A 19,754-nucleotide genomic window follows, 5' to 3' on the forward strand; every position below is an offset into this window, starting at 1 on the left:
ATTTGTCTCTGAATAGTTTCTCGACCACTAGCCATGGTCCTGATTGGGTGCGTTCATGCTACAAGCTACCAAGTACCCCACCATAACTCAAATTCCCACCTCCTTTCTCTTTTCTTGGAAAACTTCTATTACACAACTCACAGTGAAGTCATTTGGCTTTCACATGACCAACCATCTAGGACAGCCACTTCAGATTTTTTCTCATTACCACATAACAATTAAAATAGAGGGCTGCTTGACACTGACCAAACCATAAACATAAGTCCAGTTGTGCGCGGTAGGCGTTATCAGTTGGTCAGCCAAAGGATCTAGAATATTCTTATATTGTTTTTAGGTGATGCTCACCCAAATGAAAACACAAAATAAATTCCTGTAGAAAACTCATGGATCTGAAGTTGAGTAGTAATAATAATAGCACTTATGTGTCGAGCACTATCCAAAGTGATTTATTAGCTCATTTAATCCTCTCAACAACTCTGTAGGGTTGGCACTTTTATAATGCTGTTTTTCAGAGAAGGAAACTAAGGTCCAAGTAAATGAAATAACTTGCCCAAGATCACAGTTAATAGGTAGCAGAGCCAAGATTCAAACCCAGGCCGTTTGAATATTAGTCGTTTTATATATGTATTTGTCCTTCCTCTCCCCACTCTCCCAAGTAAGCTCCAGAACGTGGTTTCATGTTTACCATTGTATACTCAGAACCTGGGCTAAAATTGGCACTAAATGAATATTTGTGAGATTGGATATCTTCATTATCTAGTAGATGTTGAAAAAAATAGTTGCTGAATGAATGAGGAATACATGTTCAAAACATGCTCGTTTTCTGGTTTTGACAGTTTGCTCTTGGGTCAGTGGTGGCAGTCACCAAGGCATCTGGGGGCCTACCACAGTTTGGCGACGAGTATGATTTTTATCGAAGTTTTCCTGGCTTCCAGGCATTTTGTGAAACACAGGGAGATAGGTTGCTTCAGTGGTAAGTACTATATATTGTTTTCTAATGTTGAAAGAAATAAATATAAAGAAGTAGATAATGTTTCCTGAAATTTGTTTTTTCTTACCATAATTTTCTGTGCTATAAAGGGCTATGGAATATAAAAATGAGACAATGGATTTTCATTAGAGAAACATTACTTGGTAAATTTTGAGTTTAACTTTTAAAATATATTGACTCTTATACCTATAGATAATGAATCTTTTTGAATTAATATAGGACTTGAAAACCTAGTCCAAGATTCTCTCATACAACTTGTGGAGTCACGAATATTAGCTTTCTGATAAGTGTATTAGGACAGACAGTACACAAACTTGGATTTTGTTTAGCTGTTCCAGGACAGAATTAGGGAATGTTTTAGATTTCATGTTAAAACAATGAATGCAAAGTACATTGTTTACATAGTATTATATATTTTTTAGAATTTGAAGGAAGCTTTGAGGTAATTTTTTTCACTCCTTCAATTAACAGATGAGCCTTAGCGAGATTTAGTGAATTGCCCAAGGCCACTCAATGATTTTGGCCGGAAGGGTCCACGTTTTATTAGTTTGATCATAAAGTATTGCAGAGTCTTAGCCAAGCCTTTCGAGCCTTCTCCCAGATTGTAAACAAATGAATCAAAGTATACAAACTAATGCTGGTTTTCCTGTCCTTAGCATGAGTAGGGTGATGCAATACCATGGGTGTCGAAGCAACATTAAGGATCGAAAGAAAGTGACCGAATTGGAGGACAAGTTTGATTTGCTAGTTGATACCAATGACGTTATTCTGGAAAGAGTGGTGAGTACTTCACCTTCCTCTTAAGATAGCTAACAAAGGAAGAGCTTTTGTATTATTAAAATATGAAAAAGAAACCCAAGTACCTTAGGAAATGAAAGGACAGTTTTATGTTTCTTACATGTAACACATTCCTCTCTTCTGATAGTTGGCTTCTTTTTCCCCAGATAACACAGTTATCTTCAGCTATATCATTTGAAAATATCACTGCCTAGTGGAATCCAATTTTTTAAAATACCTATTATAAATCTGCCTGCAAGAGAAGAGGCTTCTGAATACAGAGCCCAACCAAAATTTAGTCAGCGTTTACTATTATTCACAATCTGCTAAACAACCCAGCTCTCACGTAGACCATTCCATCTGGCTTACTGTCCTATTTATGCCTAATTCTGCAGCAGAACAGTATTTACAGACATACAGTGAGGTCGTCCAAAACAAACTCAACCGTGTGTCAGTTCTGCAGGTATTTAAATCATGCTCTCCTGTCCCATGAAGTCATCTCTTGCAAGTCTGAATTTTAGTGATTTCTTCTATTTTATGATTTCAAGGCCTGCCATGCTGCTGTTTGTCACCTGGGTGCACTTCTGTTAGTTGTGCCCAAACTGATACTCCACATCTACTTCTACATTCCAGAGCAGATCAGGGCACCCTTCGTTCTCGATCTCAATGCCATCCTTCTATGTTTAATACATGTAGTCTAGGGTCTTTTTAATTTTGTTGAGCAACATCACACTGTTAAATCAGTTTCGAATTTTCAGCCCAATTCAGAAGTATAAAGAGAGTTGAATAAAGATTAGGAGTAGCTGATAACTTCCCTATCTTTTATTATCCACTCTTATGTATCCTCGCATATAATTCTCTGAAAATATTTCTTTAAAATTGTAGGTAATTAACTTTGTTAACCTTGAAAGGAAGATACTAAACTAATATCTCTTCCACTCTTAGGGTATTTTACTGGATGAAGCATCAGGCGTGAATAAGAATCAGCAGCCTGTCCTTCCTGCAGGATTGCAGGTCCCCAAAACAATAGTATCCAGTTGGAACCGTAAGGTGAGAGCTCCGTTTTAGATTCACTAGACCAGGGGTCCCCAACCCCCAGGCCATGGACCAATACCAGTCCGTGGCCTGTTAGGAACTGGGCCACACAGCAGGAAGTGAGCAGCAGGCCATTGCGAGAAGCTTCATCTGTATCTGCAGCTGCTCCCCAGCACTAGCATCACCCCCTCAGCTACACCTCAGATCCTCAGGCATTAGATTCTCATAGGAGCACTGGACCCTGGTGCCACAAAGGTTGGGGACTGCTGCACTAGAGCTTCTAATGTCAGCTTTTGCCCATACTAAAATTTGCATTTCTATTCTAAGTTTTTGGACACAGAACTGGCCACTGCCTAATTCATTCTCATAAACAGACACAACCTAATTACACCCTCTTCTCTACTTTGCACGCCCCCAGTCTCACACACATACATTCTTCAATGAATGGCTCTTGGAAGGCATAAATTGGAATTTTATTTTTCTAATTCATCAAGTTGCTATATTATAAAGTATTCATTGTATTTGTTGATCATAGGCAGGAGAATATAGCAAAAAATCAAAATCTGAAACTTTCCGGCTGCTTCATGCAAAAAACATCATCCGACCTCAGCTTAAATTTCGGGAGAAGATTGATAATTCCAACACGCCGTTTCTTCCTAAAATCTTCATCAAGCCCAATGCTCAGAAACCCCTCCCCCAGGGTGAGTAGCGCGAGCTCTGCCTCACAGAAACAAACGGGAGGAGGTCTCCCTCCCACCTCCCTTTCTTCGAGGGAGCCAGTTAACCTCCATAACTAGACAAGATGTGAATGTGTTTGCCTCTTTCGTGATGGTGTTTTTGTCACTGCTTGGGTCTCCAGCACTCTCTAAAGAAAGGCGGGACCGTCCACAAGACCGTCCTGAGGACTTGGATGTCCCCCCTGCGCTGGCGGATTTCATCCATCAGCAAAGAACCCAGCAGGTGGAGCAGGACATGTAAGTGTTTGCCAGTCGGAACTTTCTGCTGTGAGTACTCATCGTTATGCCACATTTTCACTGTGTTTTACTTTAGTAAAATACGTTTTAAACATATTTTACATATTACACAAAGAATTGAGGTGATTTCTCCTTATCCTAACACGGATCTCATCATGAAACCTCCTGTGTGTACTCACAGAGGGCCTACACAACCATCATCTTCCGTGACCTTCAGTGGAGAGGTCGCAGTTGCCCTCATTGCCATTGTGAAGATGTGAAAACAGAATTAGAGCTGCTGGCTTCCCACAGAACTAGACCTTTAAACTCAACTTTTCTTGAAATTGTTCTTCCGCTGTCCCACGCTGCCTTTCTTGTTAGGTGGGGACTCAAGCAGTAAGGGAAAGCTCACTAATCAATTCAGTAAGGAAAGGCATTTTCCACTGGCAGTATAAGCATTTTGGAAAAACTTGACTTAACATAGACAAAAGGACTTTGCCTTCAGTATAAAGAGAAAAGGCAATGAAAACCTTGTTAGCGTTGGTCTTTTTCTCCCCTATAGCCAGTCTGTCAGACTCCTCCAGCCCAGCTCTGCACTGCAAGCCGCAGGCTAAATGCTAAGGAGAAAAAGGCGGTGAGAGGCAACCCTGCCCTCAAGGAGCCCACAGACTCACCATTTTTATGCAAGCATATGACGGAGGAACAGAAAAAATACATCATTTGATATCTGGCCATATTTGTTCCATCCTCTCACTTTACAGATCTGTTATTCCAAACCACAAGGAATTATATATTCATATTTTTGTATCATCCACAACACCAGTCAAACATTGTTTTGCAGATAAGCGCTCAAATCTTTATAAATGAGCAGATTTTTAGTTACCGTACTTAAAGGGTAAGTATCACCTGATTTTTTTTTTGGTGGACTTGAATCATCATTGAAATAGTGATGCTTTTTATACAGAGAAAATATTTTCACAATAATCTTTTCTCATTCGTTTTTACAAATTGGATTAAAGCAGTTTTTCCTCAAATCACGGAATTAATCAAAACGATTTTTCTTTTTGTTTTATTCGTTCAGGTTTGCACATCCTTATCAGTATGAACTAGATCACTTCACTCCACCGGATTCAGTCCTTCAAAAGCCACAACCCCAGGTTAGTACCCAAACCCAGCTTAGTTTATGGCTGGTGCTGAGTAGCCCAGGAAGAGTCAAATAACTAGATTAGTCGATGTCATTTTGGTTTTCCTTAAATATCTTTAAAATAATGAGTTGCAACTTTGGGTCATTTTTTGAACTGATAATTCATTTTGTACTTTAGTGAAAGGTGATTCTTAACATTCCTCTCTTTTTCTACCTATACTTTTGCGATCCAGTTATATCGACCTGTAGGAGAAACACCCTGCCATTTTGTATCCTCCCTGGATGAACTAGTGGAACTCAACGAAAAACTCTTGAATTGTCAAGAATTTGCTGTGGACTTGGAGGTAACTTGTAAATGACCTTGAGTGAAATTTTTCTGTGAGTTCACCTACTCGACAGATGTAAAATTGATACTGATTTAAATCTATTTTTTGTTCAATGTTCATCTTAAAACTGCTTTATAAATGACTTCAAAATCAGCAGAGGAGGAAAGCCTAATAAAATCTGCTTCCTCATCTCCCTTTTTTTACGTGTGTTAGCACCACTCCTACAGGAGCTTCTTGGGGCTGACCTGCCTGATGCAGATTTCCACTCGAACGGAAGACTTCATCGTTGACACCCTGGAGCTTCGAAGTGACATGTACATTCTCAATGAGAGCCTCACAGACCCAGCTATTGTTAAGGTCAGCCAGCCGTTTTTCAGCTCTTGCGTGTGAGTGCAAGATTTAACTGCTTTTCAGTTTACTGTTTCATTATTTCAACATAGACCCAATAAAGTCGAGAGGCATCATTGTAATTTCCTACACTGGGGTACCACACTCTAAACTGCTGTTAGAACAGCTAAGACTTAGCTCATTACCAGCCAGAAAAAAAATGTTAAATCATTTTAATGACTACTGCAATAAGCCCGTGCCATCAAGATAGTTTGAACTTAATGACTGCCCTGGAAGCTAGTAGAGCTGCTTTCTTAGAATGATTGGCTGTTAGCAGACTTTAAGAGTGTGCAATTAGGAGTATAGAAGGCTGGGCCCAAATTATAAGAAGCATTTAACTGAGCCCATCTTAATCTTTCTCCTGGCTTCTAATTCCAGCGTTCTGGTAACCTAGAGGCAGAGTTCCTTTGAGAGCACAAGTGGCCTCACACACATTACACTGCACGACTCTGGTTTTGTTTTCAGGTCTTCCATGGTGCTGATTCAGACATAGAATGGCTACAGAAAGACTTCGGGTTGTATGTCGTGAACATGTTTGATACCCACCAGGCAGCACGCCTTCTTAACCTGGGCAGGCACTCGCTCGATCATCTGCTGAAACTCTACTGCAACGTGGAGTCGAACAAGCAGTATCAGCTGGCCGACTGGAGAATACGGTCAGTTTGCTCTTGACAAGGAAGTACAGATGGCAGAAGGAAGCATGGTGTTCATTAACCTCGTCCACAGAGACCTCTGTTCAGCCTATAATGAATGGCTTTTCTCCAGCTGTTTTCAGTGACATAACGTGAAACCGGAAGTTTTAGTGTGATGACGTGGAGTATGTTGGGCTGATTCTGTTACACTCTGCTTCGTGGAATAGTGGTTGAAAGAGACGTGCCATGTTAGTGTTTGTCCGTGTCAGTCTCTTGTTTGAATCTCGAATTAGATTTGGCTATATGTGTATTATTAGATTTGGCTGTATGTGTATGAGATGATCTCCCATGAATGTGAGAGGATTCTAAGGTACATAGTTGATTTGGCTTTATAATAAATGTTTACTACAGTGTAAGATTGTAATAGAGTCCTCTGCACTTTCTGGAATTCTTGCTCAGCTTGATCATTTTCGGATGGCTAGCTTCCTCCCGTAGGTTATAGCTGTTACGCAAAGAAGCCATTAAGCTTTTCTCCAATTCTGCATGCCAGAATTTCTAAAGAGAATCTAACAAAGCCCAAATATAAGATGAAAATTGACAAAATCTAAAAATTAATACCTGTTATTTAACCTTGGCCACGTGCCATGCACCGAGCTAAGAGCCTTAGGGACGTTGTCCTGTGCGATCTTCACAGCAGCCCATGAGGCACTTTTCCATTTCTTTATGGGTAAGTAGAGGGAGCTCAGAAAGCGGAAGTGCCATGTCCAAGGACAGATATATCTGGAGCCAAGATTCAAACTCAGAATGAGAGAGCTCTTCCTTTACACCATTATCCTGCCGCGCTTTCTACCCAGCTGTGAAACAACGGCTTGTCATGTTAAAATGCAGGAAAGGTCAATAGAACGATTGTATTGGCTGTGAAAGCATCTTTGATTTCAAAAGGAGCCAAGTAAGACTTAACACACACAGTAGACAAATGAAATTGCCACTCCTAGGGAAAATTAGTGAAACAATTTTCTCCGTTGCAATTATAGGCCTCTGCCCGAGGAAATGCTCAACTACGCCCGGGATGACACCCATTACTTGCTTTACATTTATGATAAAATGAGGCTGGAACTGTGGGAGCGAGGCAACGGGCAGCCCGTTCAGTTGCAGGTGGTGTGGCAGCGGAGCAGGGATATCTGCCTCAAGGTAAAACCTCGCCCTCACTCAAACCCAGACGTGCTCTTCATTTCTGATTAGATCTCAATTCTTTCCTTCGCTCTTTACATTTATGAAAAGAACCAGATGTTTCGAAGAGCTTTGGGCACAGTTTTGATTCACACTAAATCTTGAATGTTCCGTAATATTTTGCAGAAGTTCATCAAACCTATCTTCACTGACGAGTCCTACCTGGAACTGTACAGGAAACAGAAAAAGCATCTCAACACTCAGCAGCTGACAGCCTTTCAGCTGCTGTTCGCCTGGAGGGATAAAACCGCTCGGAGAGAAGATGAAAGTTACGGGTAAGGGACCAGCGATTCTTTCCACATTTCTTAGAATGAGTAGGTCTGCTAACAAGGAAATAATGGACTTTTTTCTTTTTGCCATGAAAGGCGGTTACGTTTTCCCCTTGGTTACAGCATATAATGGGACTTGCTGGCTGAATTTAATGTGATCCCATTGTGTGTTTTGTTCCAGATATGTACTGCCAAACCACATGATGCTAAAGATAGCCGAAGAACTGCCAAAGTGAGTCTGAGAACTGATTATTAATATGTCCCGACTTTCTCAGTAGGGAAACGCTGACCTTCAAAATCAAGCTTCTCTGATTGTTATTACCTCAAGGCCGTTTACTCTGAGAAGATTAGCACTCCAAGGAATTCAGAATTTCTGCCCTCGGGCTGCCATTTAGGAGCTAAAATTTCTGAACTGATACCTTTTCAATGGTTATGCCTTCTGTTGACTCCGTGTTAGTCTCTGAGCCTGTGGCATTGGCTTCTACTTTCAGGAGAAGAATGTGTCAGATTCTCTCATCTGTACTTTCTTCCAAACTAAGGCCTCTCGTGATTTTAAATGTTTTATGATGTTAATTGAAGTAAAACTACAGAATGAAAATTCACAATATTCTGTTCACCACATTGCAAAATGGCAAATCAGCAGAGCTGTGGTCCTTCTTTCCAGCTTGTCCCATTAGCTGGAGCCCATCAAAGCTTGGTGCAGCATGGAGTACGTGTGGAAGCCGCTGCTGGCCTGGGCTGCCCTGGCGTGAATGTGTTTCCTTAGTCTTCACCTTGGCCGTGGCACTCTGCCTTTACCTGCTCGCTGTTCTTATCTGGAAGCCTTTGAAGGCTGTGTTTGTGACTCATGAGTTGAATATGTTCTTACTTGCCTTCAGGGAACCTCAGGGCATTATAGCCTGCTGTAACCCTGTACCGCCTCTTGTACGGCAGCAGATCAATGAGATGCACCTTCTAATCCAGCAAGCTCGCGAGATGCCCTTGCTGAAGGTAAGAAGCTTTCCTGCCGAAAGCAGGCCTGTTCTGTCTGTGAGTATCTTACTCCCTTACTCCTTGTAATCTCATTCGTACATGATCCAGTCTTTATTCTAAGAAACCCCAAGGAAAAAATAGAGATTAGGAAATCCAGTGTGTGTGTGTCATCTTTATGATAGACAAAAGCTAAAGCTTATCCTTACTTTATGACTTTATTTTTGATAACCCAACAGCAAGTAACGTCTAGTGACTGGGCTGGTTAGCTGTTGTCTGGAGGCCATTAACTTGATGCAGTAAAATGGAGTGGGGATCTCGGCGCAGGGAGCTCGTCCTGGAACCTGGCAGGGGTCCAGATGCGAAGTGATAGTGCCCTGATGAGTGTGGTGGTCACAGAAATGAAAGGAAAGGACAGGTACAAGAAGCATAAGCGGAAGAAAAGATTGATGGGACTTAATAACAGAAGGTGAAAATGGCCACCATATCTTTTTTGAGTGCTATGTTAAGGACATAGAGGTGTTTTCTCTGAGTGCCAAGTGGATTCGGAGTTAATGGAAGTTGAGTCAAAGACGACTCACTCCAAATATAAAGCCTCGGTGACTGGGAAAATACAAGAACATTGGGGAGAAATGGAGAGTTCAGAAAGAGCTAATTTTGTGAAGGAGATACTAAAGTTTAGACATATTTAGGTGAAAGCAGGAAATCCAGCCAAAAATACAGCTGCGTATGTCTCCCCGAGTGTGTTTGTAATTTTTTGAAAGATTATTGATTCAGGAAGACTTAAAATCAGCCCCCTTGAAGTAAAAAAGAAGACTGAGGATAAACACATGTGCAGTCTTCATGTTAAAACTTTTCTTAGCTCCACAGTTTGTCCAAGCTCTTTGGAATCCTTCGGTATTGTGCCTAGTCACGATAAAGGATTTTATTCTTCGATTCAACAAAAAATTATTGAGCACTCAGTAATTATAGTGCCAGGCACTCGATGGGATGGAGGGATGAAGAAAATCTCTGGGCTCTTGAAAAACACAGTCTGCACTGAGGGAAAAAAATATGTGTGTCATTAAGCTTAGGCAGCTTTCCTCAAATTCTTTTTGTTTTTCTTCCTTAGTCTGAAGTTGCAGCTGGAGTGAAGAAGAGCGGACCACTGCCCAATCCCGAGGTAGATTGATGCGTCCGCTGTCCCTTCTTTTAGGAAGATAGCGATCCAAGCCAGAGCGAAATACCCTCCCTGTCAGAGGCCAGCCTAGAGCTGCAGGCGGAAAGCTGCTGCTTGCTTGCAGGCTTTTCACTGTGGCCTGTTGGTTTCTTTTTGACGCAGAGATTGGAGAATGTTCTCTTTGGACCTCATGACTGCTCCCACACCCCTTCAGATGGCTGTCCTGTCATCTCAACCAATGGCAGTGGTGAGGCCCTGGGAATCCTGGGGAGGCTGGGAAGGTGCCTGGTGCTCAATCCAGGAGGCTTTGACCGTGCTGACTTCCATCCCTTTAGGGCCTGTGCCAGCGCAGAAACAGACAGGCCTCTTCCCTGGTGGAAGAGAGGAGGAGGAGGCCCTGCTGGATACCAAATGCCTTATTGCTACCGCTGTCATCACACTATTTAACGTGAGTAATATGGCAGCGTCGGTGAGGTGATGTCAACCCACAGGGGTTTATGAGGTTTTTATGCCTGGAGGGTCGCATCCACCCTTGGGGCTAATGCCAAAAAAAAGCAAAATCCAGCAACAGTGGGAATCAGCACAGAGACAGATCGTCAAGGTGGTTTGCAGCTCTGGTGGAAGATTCACTTGTGAACTCCTTGTGAAGAAACCTTCAAAGAAGAGTTGACCATTTAGTACTCGTTACTGCCCGGCAGGGAGGAGGGCCTGGGCTACCATGGGAACAAGCAGGACTTTTCCCACACAGCCACCTGGTTCCCGGAGGGATGGAGTGAGCTCTCTCTAATGGACTGTAGTGTAAGCTGCATGTACCTTCCTGCTAACACCAGCCAGCCTACGTGTGCTTTGGATGAAGAAGAGAAAACTTTGAAAAGTATTTCTCGACACTACAGCTCATTAAAGAAAGTGAAGAGCAGGATATGCGGGCGCTAGTTAAGGGTGGGAACTCATATCCCATTCCAGAAAGAGCCTGAATGTAGTAGATAGTGACTCCATTTAGTCTGGAGACCCAGTGTAGCCAGCCGGGGCCTGGCTGTGTTGCTGGATTACGCATTGGGTGGTGACAGCTTATCCCAGTCGTACACAGCAGGCTTCTCATTTCTGCCAGTGACTTAAACTACAGGGTTTTTTGCAAAAGGAAGACGGGGTGCATTTGTTGGTCAGGATTTCTGAATCCCGAAACGACCAGGGGTGAAAGGAAAGTACAGATAAAACTCTGAATACCACAAACAACAGACACGGTAGAAAGGAAACATCATGATTTCTAGAAAGAACTAAGAAAGAGAAGCAAGATTACTCTCTATGTGGATAGAGACAAGTATCAAGCTTAGCAGATGCTTAAATGGTGCAGAGCTGAGTGCTTCGGTAGGTTACAGGTTACAGTCCGCAGCCATGCTGTCACACTGAGATGCTGGGCCAAAGCCAGGACAGTGCAATGCCGCTGCAAAGTTTACTACCTGGGGGTCAGCTTTCTTTTTCACTTAATTACATGAAATTAGATTGAGTCTTGCTTCAGTGATTCACGAGGAAAGAAGTCTGGGGGCTTTAGTTGGCGAGAGTTAATGAGCCGTCAAGGTGATGAAGCAGCTAAATGCACACATGCATTTCCGGCCACTTGACCACCAAGCTGCCTCACTTGGTCTAAAGGAGGCTGCAGGCTCTCTGTGCTCTGGGTGGTGGGGACTGTCACCACGGAGTAAGCAAAGGGATGGCGCACGTTTTACGAATCCAGTTTGAAGCAACCTTCTGTTGCATAATTACATTGATTACCCATAAAGGTTTATAATTGTAAATTTCAGGTAAGTGTCGGGTTATGACTTCAAGTTCTAGAACCAGAGACACCTGGGTTCAAATCCTTGTGCTGCCCCTGTTAGCTATAAGGCCCTAGAAGACTTCCTCGACCTCTGCAAGCCTCAGGTTCCTCATCTGTAAGATGCTAAGAGTACCGCATACTTCTTAGGTTATAAGGACACAGACTCATCGATTCATTAAATACGTATTAAACACCCAGCAGAGCACTATTACAGCCTATTCTAATGTCATACATGGGAGAGGCTGAAAAACATGAGCTGTTATTCTCTTGCTTACATCTTAATGTCACAGAATGTTTACAGTTTTGAGTGAGCATTTTTTGTTTCTGCAGGAACCTAGTGCTGAAGAAACTGGACAGGGTCTGTTAACGGTTGCACAGAAAAAAGCCCAGAACATAATGGAGTCCTTTGAAAATCCATTCAGGATGGTACGTAATCGTCGTGTATGTTAAAGCTGACAGAATAGGCAGAGATTTCCGCAACTGTATGTGTTTTTGCCTGGAAAAGAAGCCAGGGGCCCTCAGAATGCAGTGTGTGTCGGTTGTCCCCAGTGTCCAAGTTGGGGATAGAGGTCAAGGACGAAACCAGTAAGAATGCCTCATTTGAGTGAAGTCTGGTCCAGATGCCATTTCTTATAGCATTTAACATGACTGTTTTCATTTCTCTAGTTTCTGCCTTCAGTAGAACACCATGCTCACATTTCTCAGGCAGCGAAGTTCGATCCATCATCGAAAATCTATGAAGTAAGTGGATTGTCATCCTTTCTAAGAGTGGCTTTCTAAGAAAAGGGGACTGCTTAATTTTTTGAACCAGGTTTCTGTTTTAAGCAAGGCCACCCCTGAGAATGAATGCAAAAACACTTTATATATAAGCATTGTTTGCAGAGAGGGACCAGAACTTTAATCTGATTCTTGAAAACATTCGGGAACCTTTATAAGAAACAGGTCTTTGTTTTTTTGGTTGATTTTTTTTTTTTTAATTGAGGTTTAATTAAATGCAGTAAAGTACAGATATTAAATGTACAGCTTGATGCATTTTAATATATGAATATTTAAAGCTCTTAAAGGTGACAGCGTAAATTTTAAAACACTCTGTTTTATATTGTTTGGTTTGTTTTTAACAGCATTATGAATAAGAATAAGAAAACACCTTCCCTGGATCCCCATGAGATGTTCCTGGGAGCCAGCGTGTTAATTGTCTGTTAAAAGCCTTCTTCCTCCCTGCAGGAAGTGCCTGCTCTGATCAGATGGGTGGCCTGGCTCCCTCTGCCCACCAGCACTGCTCTTTCATTAGGCCACGAGAATCCAGTTCAATCCCTGATGGGCTTCAGCCCTGGCGCTGGTGTTTAGCTTGTTTTTAGAAAGGGGGGTCAGGTGGAGGTTTTGCCTTCTGTCCTCTCTCCCCTCCTGGTTGTGCCACATTCAACAACCAAAGCTCCCTTACCATGCTTACATGACTATCACCTAGATGTGTTCTAATGCCACAGGTAAACGTGGTATCAGAAAGAAGCACATCAGGCTTGCAGAGTCCTACCTTGAATCCCAGCTCCATGTCCCCTCGGATGAGCTGTTTAGCTTCTCTGAGCCTGTCTCCTGTCTCTGAAGTGGGGTGATGATAATACCTTTGTGCTAGGATTTTAGAAGGGATCGAATGAGATGTTGGATATGAAAGCATCCGGCCCAGTGCCTCTTGGACCACAGTTGTACTTTGTCCTTCCTAATAAGTATTTTATAAATAAAGCCAGCATGAGATTTTATTTTTTTTGTGTGTCATCAGATTTGGAATTATGACTTAGAATGTGTGTAGTTATTAGGTTAGCATGCCCTGCCATCACCTCATTAAACAAAAAATAAAACATTCCTAGGTGGCTGAGTTTTGGAGTTTTTTTGTTTTGTTTGTTTTCATTATAGATCAGCAACCGTTGGAAGCTGGCAAGCCAGGTACAGGTACAAAAAGAATCTAAAGAAACTGCCAAGAAGAAGGCAGCTGAGCAAACAGGTAGCATTCACTTCCTTGTAACCTCGGCCAGTCAGTGTGGACGTTAGGGAGTAGCCCTGGCGCATCATGCCGGTTGGTCAGTCGTTCAACGAACTGCCAGATACAGCAGTGAACAAAACAGACATAGCCCTGCTCTGTGGAGTTTACCTTCTACTGAGGGACAGTGGACAATAAACCACTTAACGTATGTTGTCAGATGGCAGTGGGCATTACGCAGACAGAGGTAGGAAGTGCTGGGGGGGACGGCACGAGGGAGTGCGGCGGCTCTTTCTACCTAGTGGTTAGAGAAGGCAGCCTCTGATCAATGGGACATCTGGGGGTGGCGTGTTCCGTACAGTGAGGCCTAGGCCCCCAGGCGGTGGCTCGCAGGGCGTGCTCCTGGGTGGCAGTGTGGTGAAGCCAAGGGGACATAGAAGCGAGGCCAGAGATAAGGAAGGAGAGTAGCAGGGCCCGTGGGAAGGACTTTGGAGGGTGCTGCAGTGACAGGCAGCCTCAGAGGCTGCGAGCAGAAGAGGGACGCGAACTGACACTTGAGAAGGGCCACTCTGGCCGCCGCATGGGGAGTACAGAGGGCACGGGCGGGAGCCGGGCAGGAGTCAAGGCGGTAATCAGGTGAGAGGTGATGCTGGCTTGCACAGCGTAGTAGCAGAGGACGTGGCAGGAGCTGGCGAGACTGGATGTACCCTGTAGTAACGCCAGCAGCATGTGATGATGCATTAGGTGCGGTATGTGAGAGGAAGGAAGGACCTGTGGGTGCAAGAAGGTTTTGTCCTGAAAAACTAGAAAGACGGAGTTGCCATCCAGAGACTGAGACTATAGAGGGGGAGCCGGCTTGAGGCAGAAGAGGCTTTGGTTCTGGTCTTTGACATGTTGAGATTTTCGTTAAACATTCTCAGATGTCAAATAGGCCATTGGCTGTATGGGTTTGGGTTCTTGGGGGAGGAGCGGCTACGGGGAGGGTGTCATTGAGAGCAGCCACCCTTCAGACTGGGGGCTGAGGCGGAACCAGCAGAGGAGGCCGAGGAGCCCGCAGTGCGCTCAGCAGGTACCACAGCAGACAGGTTGGCCGGGGGAGGACAGAGCCTCGGCTGCTGGGGTCGGCGAGCACAGACAGTTCTCTCTCTTGCAGCTGCCCGGGACCAGGCCAACGAAGAGTACAAAGCGACAGCAAAGCAGGCCGTGTCTGTCCGACAGCAAGCTGCCGTACGTGCTGGCTTTTCTGCTTTTTCTTTTAAGAAACGAGATGCGCCTGGTTATTGTCAGGATTTTCCTCAGCTGTCAGGAGGGCTCACCTGAGCCTCAGATCGGGCGTGTCCAGGGCGGTATGGCCGTGGACTTACTGTGCTTCAGATTATGCTGTTGTCTTTCCAGTTCATTTTAGCCTATCGGTCAGTGCCTGCCTTATTTTCTCTCCTAAAGGTTGATCTTGTAAATCCTCTTAGATGATTCCTTACTCTGTTTATAGTAACGTCTCCTATAGTTATAGGAGACGAAGTACTGAAGCTGTCCTGTGCCCCACTCTGCCCTCGTAAATATTCTCGCCCTGCCTTCCTCAATGGCCCGATGCTTTTCTCCAGCTAGGAACTCGTTCCACCTGGCACTAGCCCCGCTCAGGCTCGCAGCCAGCACCCCTCTCCCCGTCACCGAGTCGATTTTCACAGCATAGCAGGCAGCCAGACCCCTAGCAGTGTGCTCACCCCGGAGGCACCGGGATCATCACCACTCACGTACCTCTGTGCTTCCTTCCTATGGGCGTGTTGGATCTACAGCTCGAGAACACTGCCAGGAAGAGAGAGCGAACAACGAGTGACCCACGGACCACAGAACAGAAACAAGAGAAGAAACGACTCAAAATCTCCAAGAAGCCAAAAGACCCAGATCCCCCCGAAAAGGATTTTACCCCTTATGACTACAGCAAGTCGGATTTCACAGCTTTTGCTGGTGAGGCCAGGTCCAGTGCCCTGTCAGGACTGTCTGGCCATGTCAGGTGGGAGGCTGGAGGGTAAAGGGAACATGGCTCAGGCGCAGACACGGCCCAGCCCAGGACGTGGCGCTAACCAAGCATTAGTTGAGTGATACAGAGAAATGGCCGTGCCTGGACGGAAACCCACTGCCCACCAGACTGCCCTTGCGCCACTGGAGCTGGCTTGCACCGGCCGCTATAGTGGCTTAGCAGGATGGCATCCATTTTAAAGTGGCTTCATCCTTCTTCACAGTAGCTTGTGCCCACAAACATATTTTCGCACAGACACACGTGTGCACACACACACACACGCTAAAGATCTTGTTTGTTGAAAACACCTGATGCCCATAAAGCTTTGGTTTCTTAGCCGGTGGGAGGCCATCTACTTTGAGGGGCTGCGGATGGCACTCCCGACCCGATCAGCCTCCTTTCCAGCATGTCCCTTTGAAGAGAGAGAAGGCAGGGCGGGGCGGTCCACACAGGCTTTCCTGCGGTATTGTCGCCTCCAAGCCCAGCTTATCAGCAGTGGTGTTCATCCAGCACAGACCACACTGCATTTTCTTGATGTAAAAGAGCCCAGTGCTTTAGCACCTGCCCCTGACCTGAGACTAGATCTGTGAGAAATGAGCCGAGTCTTCAGGCTGCCCTTAGCTCCTGGGAACGTGACATACGAATTTACAGCAGCCAGAAGTCACTCATCATAAACAGGGCTAACAAACTGACAGCCCACGCTTCCTGGGTATTGTGGGCCCAGCCCAGTAATGAGCCCAAGTGTGTGTTAACTCATTTACATGATTGATCGCCGGCATCTCTTCTCTTGCCTTTCAGGAAACAGCAAGTCCAAACCCTCCCAGTTTGATCCGAATAAGCAGACCCCGTCTGGCAAGGTAAGAACTATATGTGAGAGTTGCGTGCGTGGCACGTACAGTCCTGCCTCTTCCGTTGCTGGGAGACGGTCTGTCCAAGATCCTCTGTCCACATGTCTTTTCTCTCACCTCATTTCCTCCCTAGGACAGACAAATACCCATCAATAAAAAAAAAATTTAAGGAGGCTATAAAAGGTGGCATGTGATTTTAAAGGGAGTTTTTCCTGTGTTTGCTCCCATGGGAATTACAGCCACGGGCCAAAAACACTCCTTTTGTGCCAGCACAGGCCTGCCTCCGCCCCACGTGGTGCTGGTGCAGTCAGATCCAAATGTGGCTGGAAGCTTGGCCCGTGGAGCTCTCCAGATTTTTCAGTAGCTCCTCCTGGCACCCTCGCCTTCGGACCCACCCAGAAAGGTCCAGTCACAAGAAAACTGAAGTCACGCCGGTGGTGTTTTCCTGTGTATCTTATCTGCTGTGCTTTTTTTTTTCTCCAGAAATGCTTTGCTGCCAAAAAACTTAAACAATCCATGGGAAACAAAAGCATGTCCTTTCCAACAGAAAAGTCAGACAGGTATGTGGTGGAGGGCCCCTGACACCCAGCTTCTGCTTAGAGGTCTCGACTGGAAAGACTGAGAGCCTCTCGGGACCAAATCCCCCTCTGACACTGGGACAGCCGAGGTTGGGCGGGGGGGTGATTGCGGGTGCCACATACCAGTCTCAGTCACTCCATCCGAAATGCCAGTCCTTCTTAGCCCTCTCCACCTGTTACCAGACAGGTTGCCAGGGTCACCTCACAGAAAACAGGCGTGCCCTCTTCCTAGAGGAGCCTGCTTCTGAAGAAGGAGGAAGCAAATCAATAAGCAAATGGGTTGTCTCTGTTAAAGAATATTTTAGTTAAAAGCAAGAAATCCTAATCTTTAAAGCAGACCCTGAGGTCAGAGGACTCACCCTAGGGTGTGGTATGACAAGCAACCTGCCATCAGATCTTTGTCACCTGTTGGGCCTCAGGGTACTGCCCCAGCCCACACTGCGTGGGGGGCAGGAGGGTGGGGGTTGGTCCGCACCGCTGCTCTGCTCAGGTCTCCAGGACCAGGAACAAAGCATTCTCCCTCAGTTCTGCATCATTAAGGTTTACAGAATTTTATATACAGGCCGAGAGCAAACGTCCAGCCAAACCGGAAGTAACTTTTGTTTTCACTCTGTCTCTGCAGGGGCTTCAGGCACAACTGGCCAAAGAGATAGTGTCGGAAGAGACCCCTGGGCCCCCCTGGTAGACTGGAGGCACCAGATGGCAGTGCTGGTTTTGTACAGACTCATTTTTAAACCATTAAAAGTAGTTCTTACTGGAAGAAAGCTGGTTCCTGGCTTTTCTTTCGCTACCGCCACGGCGCTGGCGGGAGAGGGCAGATCCCATTCTGCTCAGATCACCCACCCAGCTGTCTGGTAAGTGCGCCCTTGGAGGAGACCGTGATTCCGGAGCGATCCAGAGCCACCCCCAGGGAGGAAGGCAAGATCCCTGGGACCCCGAAAAGGGCGTCATCTGCAAGGCAGGGAGCGCGATGCCCATCTGACTCCACGTCAGGAGGGTCGTGGGCCATTTTACTCCCTTCACACGCCTCCAGATGGCGTGGAGGAGCCGAGCGGTAACACCGTCAGGAGGGGCTGCTAGGGCTCCTTCCTGCCACCTAGAGGGCCTGGTCTCCCTGTTCCTCCCTCCCCTCCCCCCGCCCCTCCTCCTCTCCCTCTCCCTCTTGTTTTTTAACTCCATTTTTCACAATTATGAAAGTCAAAACATGTTCATTGTAGAAAATGAGGAAAACAGAAAAACGCAAAGAAAAATCATCTGTAATATTAGCTCATGGAGATAATTTTCAACATTTCTGTGTAATAGAATTGTATATATGTGTATAAAATAATATAATTAAATTACATATTTCACTGTATATATGTGTGTGTATCTATATTTAATTTACAAACTTGAATTTCTGTTTCTCTTGTTTCTCACCTTTAAAGACTTCCTTATTCTAAAATCGATTTTAATTAACCCCCATTATTAAACATTTAGGTTCCCAATTTTGTACATTTCTTAATGCAGCTTTGAATTTCTCATGTAAATTTGCAACCCATTCTCTGGTTATTTCTTTAGAATTCCATTTGATTTTCACCCTGAGATGGGCTATTAAATCAAGAAAACAGAATAATGCCATTATTCTGTGTTTTCACAAATACTTAAACAAGGAACCTATTTTCTTGGAAATTTTTCTCACAGATTACGAGAGGGCTGACAGTGCCATACTCTGTGGGCTGCCAGGCCAAATCAGACATCACTCCCATGGGAGCACAGCTGGGGAGCAGCACCGCAACCAGCCTGACCCCAGAATGAGCTGGGGTTCATACTAACCAGGACTAGAACGGTTGAAGCTGACAGAAAAGCCAGACTGTCGGTGGCTTAACAAAATAGATGTTTTCTCTCTCTTCTGTAAATATAGTCAGTCCAGAGCTAGTGCGGGAACGCTCAGTCCTGACTCTGGCTTCTATTTCTTTCTCTACCATCCTCAACTCGAACATAGGGCTTCCACCCATGGGCCTGCCCAAGTACCTGCCCAAGCTCCATCCGTTGCATTCTCATTCCAGCCAGCGGGAAGGAAGGGAGGAGACAGCACCCAGTCTCCCCTTAAAAGGATACTGCCCATTTCCACTTCCCATCGGCCAGAACTTAGTCATGCGCCCACAACAAAGGACACTGGGAAAGTGATAGTGCCCGCATGCCCAGGTAAAAATCGAGAGTTCCATTATAGAGTTTGGAAAGAACAGACATTGAGGCACAAAAAATGGCAGAGTCTCTGCTATCAAAGATGGACAGATGGGAATTTTTCACAGTGAGAAATGATTTTCTAGTGCGATGGCCCAAAGAGGCTTCACGAAAAGTTGCATTGGGTTGGACTTTGAATAAGGAAAGATGTCCAGAGCCCCTCAAATTCAGTGCTACTCAAAATGTGGGCCCTTGATAGAGACCAGCGGGGAGCTGCTTAGAAAGGCGGAAGCCCAGGCTCCACCCCAAACCTGCCTGATTGGGCCCAGGGACCTGGTCTGAACAAGCACTTCTGTCGCCCCACACCCTGCTTAGTGGGCCGCACTGGGCTTCCTGCTGTCCAGAGGTGAAATGAGAACAAGCAGGACAATGTACTAAGTTTCTCATGGAGGTAAAATGATGCCTTGTCCTTTATTTGGAGGTTATCCTCA

At 45.1% G+C, this 19,754-nt stretch overlaps 1 protein-coding gene across 3 annotated transcripts in view; it reads left to right on the top strand.

The window, feature by feature from the left end:
* EXOSC10 (exosome component 10) overlaps window positions 1–17,860 on the top strand; it is a 21,822-nt gene extending 3,962 nt beyond the window's left edge. The window contains exons 1-24 of one of the 3 annotated variants that reach the window (XM_023532638.1): window positions 816–973; window positions 1,648–1,771; window positions 2,714–2,818; window positions 3,339–3,504; window positions 3,663–3,777; window positions 4,838–4,913; window positions 5,134–5,244; window positions 5,440–5,583; window positions 6,079–6,269; window positions 7,280–7,436; window positions 7,602–7,750; window positions 7,926–7,976; window positions 8,623–8,734; window positions 9,825–9,875; window positions 10,035–10,119; window positions 10,208–10,320; window positions 12,016–12,111; window positions 12,352–12,426; window positions 13,594–13,681; window positions 14,811–14,884; window positions 15,451–15,622; window positions 16,473–16,531; window positions 17,006–17,082; window positions 17,723–17,860. In XM_023532638.1, coding sequence (XP_023388406.1) covers window positions 1,649–1,771; window positions 2,714–2,818; window positions 3,339–3,504; window positions 3,663–3,777; window positions 4,838–4,913; window positions 5,134–5,244; window positions 5,440–5,583; window positions 6,079–6,269; window positions 7,280–7,436; window positions 7,602–7,750; window positions 7,926–7,976; window positions 8,623–8,734; window positions 9,825–9,875; window positions 10,035–10,119; window positions 10,208–10,320; window positions 12,016–12,111; window positions 12,352–12,426; window positions 13,594–13,681; window positions 14,811–14,884; window positions 15,451–15,622; window positions 16,473–16,531; window positions 17,006–17,082; window positions 17,723–17,753 — 2,421 coding nt within the window. In that variant the 5' untranslated portion in view covers window positions 816–973; window position 1,648 and the 3' untranslated portion in view covers window positions 17,754–17,860. Of the gene's footprint in view, window positions 1–815; window positions 974–1,647; window positions 1,772–2,713; window positions 2,819–3,338; window positions 3,505–3,662; window positions 3,778–4,837; window positions 4,914–5,133; window positions 5,245–5,439; window positions 5,584–6,078; window positions 6,270–7,279; window positions 7,437–7,601; window positions 7,751–7,925; window positions 7,977–8,622; window positions 8,735–9,824; window positions 9,876–10,034; window positions 10,120–10,207; window positions 10,321–12,015; window positions 12,112–12,351; window positions 12,427–12,806; window positions 13,556–13,593; window positions 13,682–14,810; window positions 14,885–15,450; window positions 15,623–16,472; window positions 16,532–17,005; window positions 17,083–17,722 lie in introns of those variants that run through there. The other 2 variants (XM_011363562.2, XM_011363563.2) reach the window with 2 other exon arrangements.
* The last annotated feature ends 1,894 nt before the right edge of the window (window positions 17,861–19,754 follow it).

Source organism: Pteropus vampyrus, unplaced genomic scaffold (genome assembly GCF_000151845.1).
Source record: "Pteropus vampyrus isolate Shadow unplaced genomic scaffold, Pvam_2.0 Scaffold86, whole genome shotgun sequence".
In the NCBI taxonomy this organism is placed as follows: Eukaryota; Metazoa; Chordata; class Mammalia; order Chiroptera; family Pteropodidae; genus Pteropus; species Pteropus vampyrus.